Consider the following 7,500-nt stretch of genomic DNA (forward strand, 5'->3'; position numbering starts at 1 on the left):
GTGTGTGTGTCCATACATCGATATATCTATACATTTCTTTTATCCATTATAACTATGCGACATAATGAAATATACGTGTCAATTTCCCTTGTCAAAATGAAATGGCAGTGCTAGCTGTCTTCGAATACACAGCCACGGCAGACAGACCAGGAAATCAGGTGATTTTCTCATCAAACAACATGTCTACAGAACGAACAGGAATCAACACACTACTGGAAAGGTCAGTTAAGATTGACCGTCTATGATTTTGTTTATATTGCTCTTTAAATTGTGTGTATATTAGTTTTATACGTGTGAGAGAGACAGAAAGAGACAGAGACAGACAGGCTGACAGAGAGAGGGGGGGGGGGGAGGAGGCGTGGTAGGGAGAGAGAGGGAGGATGGGGAAGAAGGAAAAGGAGGGAGAGCGTGAGAGAGAGAGGGGGGGGGGGGTGAGAGAGACAGAGAGAGAGAGAGAGGGAGAGAGAGAGAGAGAGAGAGAGAGAGAGAAACAGACAGATAAACATCCATACAGACAGACAAACAGACAGAGTATGCATATGTATATCAATGCAGATGTACCTATTTCAATCTGTCCATGCATATTTAGTGACATAATATGTATAGCGCTTATTTAACAAAGTGTCTGTTTATCTGTCAGTCCGTCCGTTCCGATCACCAGAATGCAGCTACAGAGTAATGGTCGTGAATCACATCTACCCGATCTTGTGGAATTTCTCGTCACTTCGTCAGGAAGCCGACAAGTGTACATTCTCTACGATTCGCTTATTGATAGTAAGTATCTATGAATTGTTGCTTTTTTTTGCGCGCGTGTGTGTGTGTTTGTGTGTGTGTGTGTGTGTGTGTGTGTGTGTGTGTGTGTGTATGTGTGTGTGTGTAAATATATATATATATATATATATATATATATATATATAGATAGATAGATAGATAGATAGATAGATAGATAGATAGATAGATAGATAGATAGATATAGATACACATATATGTGTGTATATATATATACATACATAAATATCGATGTATGTATGTATGTAGATAATCATATTTATCTTTATCTTTATATCTATACATTCATCTGTACCCAGATTTGTATCTGTATTTTCATCAGATCTCAAACCTATATCTATATTTTTTTCTTTCTAATGGAGATTATTCAGACTTGTGAAATATACGACGTGAGACCAGTTTAATATTAAGTCTATGAAAAGCAACTTTCTTTTTATCGTCCATTCGTTGTTGGATGAAAATCGAGGAAATCTAACCGGTACCACAAAGTCTCTCATATTTTCGTTCTGTTCTACTTTATTGTCATCGATTTATGATGAATGAATTATTCTTGGAAGAACGCGTAAAAAAAATAAAAAAGATAACATGAATTTTTATGAATGTGAGATTCTATTATACATAAAGAGAATCGAGGCATCACAAAATTCCCTATTTCTTTTATTTTCTTCTTCTTTCTCTTTTCTTTTACAAAAAAAAATCATGATGAATTACTCTCTCTGTTATATATTTTCGCTCAAATCGCCAGTAACGGTTGCGTGCAGGTGACAGATGTATGACGATGTCTCACGTTAGTTCTGTCGTATCTTTTTGTAAAGTTTGTTTGAATAATTTCGTGCTTGAACAAAATATATGAGATTTCCATGTGTAAAATTTATAAAAAGAGTCAATGCCACGTTTCTTGACAAATAATGTGCAATATCATGACGATGTCAAGTTGTCATAAGAATTATATCGTATTGCTTATCTATGTCTCCACCATCTATATATATGTATATATATATATATATATATATGTGTGTGTGTGTGTGTGTGTGTGTGTGTGTGTGTGTGTATGTATGTATGTTTTTATGCATGTATGTATACACACATATCTATCTACTTATCTATTTATCTATCTATTCATATATTATATATATATATATATATATATATATATATGTATATATATATATATGTATATGTATTTATATGTATGATATATCTGCGTGTGTGTGTGCTAGCTTTCATTCTTCCAACAATGCTTGATTCCTGACATAATTAATGCGCAATTAGACATATACGCACACACAGTCGGATGCCATATAATTATCATCTATTAATAAGTACAACACTCACACTGGAAACATTACCTCACTAAATTTAACTTTACAGATATAACACATTTGAATTAAAACACACAGTCACACACTCGCACACACACACACACACACACACACACACACACACACACACACACACACACACACACACACACACACACACACACACACACACACACATACAATTATACACACATATATACCGTCTATTTCCTATGAATAATCCACACATAAAATTACCAACAATCATGATCTTCCCAAAGGCTTAACGACCACTCTGAAGAAGGTATCTGACAGGGCCTCATACAGCACATACAAATACAACGGTTCGCTTCGTCTTCTGAAATCCGATCTGTGGTCCTTAAAACATCGGGAATATTTGCGTAATGTCATTGTCATGTGCCAGTCAGCCAGGACTCTTAATATCTTCAAACAGGTAATCATTGTATGCGTTTTTTGTTTGTTTGTTTGTTTGTTGTTGTTTTTTTGTTTGTTTTTCCTTGTTGTAGAATGTCAGGTAGACTTGACATATGTTTGTGAAATATTATTGCCTTAATTATGACATTACCATCGGGATTAGCAACTAGCTAGTAATAGTAACAATGGTAGTAGTAATGGTAGTATTAGCATTACAATCATTCAATATTATTATCATTGATCTTGTTATTGGAATCTGTATTGTTATTATTTCTAATACTACTATTATTACTATATTTGTTGATATTGTTACTATTAATATTATCGGTAACAGATCAATAGCATCATACTTATCAAAACAAAAAAAAACTGAAATAGATATAAATTGAAAAGATGATAAATTTTAAACTAATTTTTCCTTCAGGTGACGGAACTGAAGATGGAAACGCCATCTATCTTTTGGATTGTCGTTCTAGAGCGTGACGTCACTCAGAATCTTCTAGAAATCGCCCGAGAAGGATTACAAGTGAGAAACTCTTAGGAGATTTCTCTGGGTTACATTTAGCTTTTTTATTTTTTTATTTTTTCTCTCGCTTGTCTTTGTCTTACTCTTTCTCTTTCTTTTGCTCCTTCTCTTTCTCCTTCTCCTTCTCCTTCTCCTTCTCCTTCTCCTTCTCCTTCTCCTTCTCCTTTTCCTTCTCTCTCTCTCTCTCTCTCTCTCTCTCTCTCTCTCTCTCTCTCTCTCTTCTCTCTCTCTCTCTCTCTCTCTCTCTTCTTCCTCTCTCCCTCCTTTTCCCTCTCCCTTTCCCTATATGTATTTGTTTATTTGTGTAAACAAAGCAATCATTCCAACCACATTTCTCACTACCCCCCCCCCCCCCTAAACATATCAAAATACATCACAATTCCAAATGAATTTATCACACCTGACATCCACAGCAACAACCGAAAATGATGTCATTCGTCATTTCTCTTTTTCTTTTAGATCGCTGTTGCTCTGAAGACCAATGATGTCAAATACAAGCTCATGACTTCTTACATCAGCAAACACGACAATCTTGCGTGAGTGTCATGGTAGCGCATGGTAGCTGGTGCATGGGAGGAAATTGATATGGTTTGGCAATGATCGATATCAATATGAATATATACAGTGTGTGCGTGTGTGTGTGTGTGTGTGTGTGTGTGTGTGTGTGTGTGTGTGTGTGTGTGTGTGTGTGTGTGTGTGCTTGTATATACAGCATTACCTATGACTATACTTATATATCTCTATATATTTATCTATATCTATCCATCTGTCTATATATATATATATATATATATCATACATACACACAAATAGATACACACACACACGCATATATATATATATATATATATATATATATATATATATATACGGGTCTACCACATTCTTAAAACTAAGAACGGATTTCCTAACATACGGGAAAAAAATAGTTAAAATACAAAAAAATAATTATTTAATAAGTATATAAAATGAACAGGTAAATAAGAATCTAAGAAAATAAAATTGATATATCAAAATAAAAGAAAAATAAGTAAATACAAATATAGAATAAACATAAATAAAAAAGTGAAATAAACATAAATAAAAAAGTGAAATAAACATATATATGAAATAAATAAAAGTAAACAACTATAGAATAACTGAATAAATGAAAAATATAAAGGAACAAACCACATCAAAACCATTATTTACTTGCCGGACTAGATAATACCAACAAAAAGATTTAGTAATAAGTAATAAAATAATGTAAATAATAATAAATAAAAGAAGATATAAGAATAATAATTAAAAAAAAAACAAAAAAATCCCAGATTACGCATGGCGGGAAATTGGTGGTGGACCCCGTTACAAGGACCTCGCCACTTCCTGAAGGCGCCCCTCTACCTCAGCCCCAAGGACGCCTACAGGGACTTCGGCGGGAGAAAGCTGAGGTCCTCGGTCGTCAACAACTGGCCTTTCTTCGAGGTGACGAAGGACGAGGTGTCGGGAGCCGTTCGTCCTAAGTCGGGCATTGACTACCACGTGTTGGGAACGATGGCCGAAAAGCTTAATTTTACGTAAGTTCGGGGGAGGGGGAGGAGTGGGGAGGGGGGGTGGAAAGGGGAGGGGGAGGGGAGACAGGTGGAGAAGAATAAGGAGGGAGGGAGGGGGGAGGGGTGGATCAGCTTACTTGTCTCTCCATTTCTCTGTCTAGCTATTGGTGTATATATAGGCTTATTTACTTACCTATCTATTGTTCAATCTATCTGTTCATGCTGACTAATAGATAAATGAAGTATATATTCCCACTTACATCTTTTATCTATCTATCTGCCTCTCCACTTACCTATCTATCCACCCAAAGTCATCTAATAATCTACCTATCAACTTACCTATCCAACTTATCTATCGATCTACCTGCCTAGCCATTAGTTAATTTAACAATCTATCGATTTACCTCTCCTATCCTATCAGTTTACCTATCCATATCTCTACCAATCGACCCACCTGTCCATTTTATCTACCTATGAACCTACCTATTCCTTTCTCTACCTATCCTAGACCTACCTATCCATTTATCTACCTACGACTTACCTATTCATTTCATCCATCAGTCTACCTATCCATTTACCTATCAACCTTGCTAACCATTTTATCTTCTTAGCTAAACGCCCCATACCATTGAAGACTACCCGATATACGAACAAACAGACAGACAGACAGACAGACAGACAGATAGATAGATAGATAGATAAACACACACCCCTCCCTCTCCCGCCTGTGCTGTGCGGTGCAGCGGTAGCGATCTCGTCTAGCAATCTTGCTGACCCGCGTTCGAATCCCTCGCCGCCAGTGGATGGTAACCCCGGCCATTCCTTGCACACAGGGGATAGCTTAGAAGCAAAATGAAACAGACACTATGTCACACTAAGAATATCCATTGTGACGAATGGAATCAAAACCTTTTAAACCTTTTTAAACCTTCCAGTTACGAACTCCTATTGGCTGAAGATGGGCAGTGGGGGGGAGTCCTGCCCAATGGCACTGTCACCGGAATGGTTGGCATGGTGGCACGCCGGGAGGTCCACTTCGCTATTAACGAAATCACCATAACAGGTGGGTTGGTTTTCGGTTTTGGGTTGACTTGGGTTGGGTTCGGTTGGGTTAGAGTGAATTAGGTTGAGTTAAAGTACGAGTGAGTTGGGTTGAGTTAAAGTTAGAGTGAGTTAAGATGAAGTATAGGAGATTGGGTTGAGTTAAAGTTAGTGTGAGGTGGGTTGAGGTAAAGTTAGAGTGAATTGGGTTGAGTTAAAGTTCCATTAGATTGGGTTGAGTTAAAGTTAGTGTGAATTGGGTTGAGTCAGAGTAGTTCGGTTTGAATCAACGTAAGAGTGGCTTAGGGTTGGGGTGGATTGGGTTGAGTTGAAGTTAGTTTAGAGTATGGTTGGCGTGGATTACCTAATTAGATTGGGTTGGACTGGGTTAAGCTGGAGTGGATTAGGGATGAATTAGGTTAAATTTGATTTGAATTACAGTTGATTTGGGTTGAGTTGCAGGCAGAAAAGAGGAGCCTAGTGCCACCGAGAGTGATATGTACGTACAAGCCATGCCCAGTGTGAGTTTTTATTCGTATTTACACTTACATGGCGCCACAAGTGCATGGTCACCAGTGAATTAGAATTAGATTAGGTTAGTATTGGATATGGGTTGGTTTGGTTAATTAAGGTTGATTATATCAAAGACTTTATAATGATGATAATTGATAATGATGACTGTTTTTATAATCATAATTATTATCATCGTGATTATTATCATCGTGAATCTATATTCTTTTTTTATTCAATCTTATTCGACAATTATCCTACACACTCCTTCCTTCGAGTTCTTCCTATCTAATTTCTTCTTCTATTCTATTCCCTTCTTTTCTCTATTTCTTTTCTCTCCTTTTTTTTGTTTTCTTTTTCCTCCTCAGGTCCCCGAGAGGTCGTTGTGGATTTCACCCACCCTTATTTCCTCGAATCCTCCACCCTGATATCCCCAGCTCCTGCCGAGAAGAACAGGGCCTTTGCTGTGTTCTCCCCGTTTACGTCAAAGGTGATGTGGGGTCTTTAAATACACAGGGTTTGGGTACTGAGGCCTTTGCTGTGTTTTCCCCGTTTACGTCAAAGGTGATGTGGGGTCTTTAAATACACAGGGTTTGGGTACTGGGGCCTGTAGCAGGATAGAGTGATGCGAAGAGTAGGAAATAAATGAGTGAATGTGTAGTAATTATATAAAGAGTAATTATAGAAACTGAAAGGAATAATTTCATTTTTAAAAAGAAACGTAAATTCATTGTGTTTGCCCCTTTTAGGTAATATGGGGTTTTAAATATACCCTGTTTGGATAATGAGCCCTGTAGCAGGATATATTAATGAGAAGAGTGGGAAATAAATGAGTGAATGTATAAATAAGAGAGTAATTATATCGAGTGAAAGGAATAAGTAGATATAAGGAGAAAAATAAATTTGCTGAGTCATTTACGTCAAAAGTAATGTGAGGTCTAAACTGCACCGGGTTTGGATATTGAGCTTCGTGGTAGGAAATGTCAATGAAGAATGTGGTAAATAAGCGAATGTGTAGATACAGAGAAGCACTAAATAAAGTGACATGAACAATTGAATTAGAGAAAAGAAATAAATGGGATAATATTGTTAAATATTGTTGAAGAAATAAAATCAGTCAGTCTTACTTGGAAACGAGAATCAAACGGATTTTGGAAACGTCTTGCTATTTCTTATAATAATTTTGTTTATTTATTATATATTTTCTGCTATTGTATCAGTGCTGTAATGTTTTTTGTTTATTTCTCTTCATCACCATTAACTATTTGACTTTTAGTAACTTCTGTGTAACAACCTTAACGGTGGTTCAATGTATGCTGTAATCAAGAGCATATGTATGTAACCAATTCCCTTTACCCTAATAATA

At 36.4% G+C, this 7,500-nt stretch overlaps 1 protein-coding gene across 1 annotated transcript in view; it reads left to right on the top strand.

Moving 5' to 3' along the window:
* LOC125042487 (glutamate receptor ionotropic, delta-1-like) overlaps positions 1-7,500 on the top strand; it is a 13,035-nt gene that overhangs the window by 1,224 nt on the left and 4,311 nt on the right. Inside the window, exons 2-9 of the mRNA XM_047638128.1 lie at positions 109-220; positions 641-774; positions 2,372-2,544; positions 2,950-3,051; positions 3,511-3,587; positions 4,362-4,607; positions 5,519-5,646; positions 6,503-6,624. Coding sequence (XP_047494084.1) covers positions 109-220; positions 641-774; positions 2,372-2,544; positions 2,950-3,051; positions 3,511-3,587; positions 4,362-4,607; positions 5,519-5,646; positions 6,503-6,624 — 1,094 coding nt within the window. The remainder of the gene's footprint in view (positions 1-108; positions 221-640; positions 775-2,371; positions 2,545-2,949; positions 3,052-3,510; positions 3,588-4,361; positions 4,608-5,518; positions 5,647-6,502; positions 6,625-7,500) is intronic.

This window comes from Penaeus chinensis, chromosome 32, assembly GCF_019202785.1.
Source record: "Penaeus chinensis breed Huanghai No. 1 chromosome 32, ASM1920278v2, whole genome shotgun sequence".
Taxonomy (NCBI): Eukaryota; Metazoa; Arthropoda; class Malacostraca; order Decapoda; family Penaeidae; genus Penaeus; species Penaeus chinensis.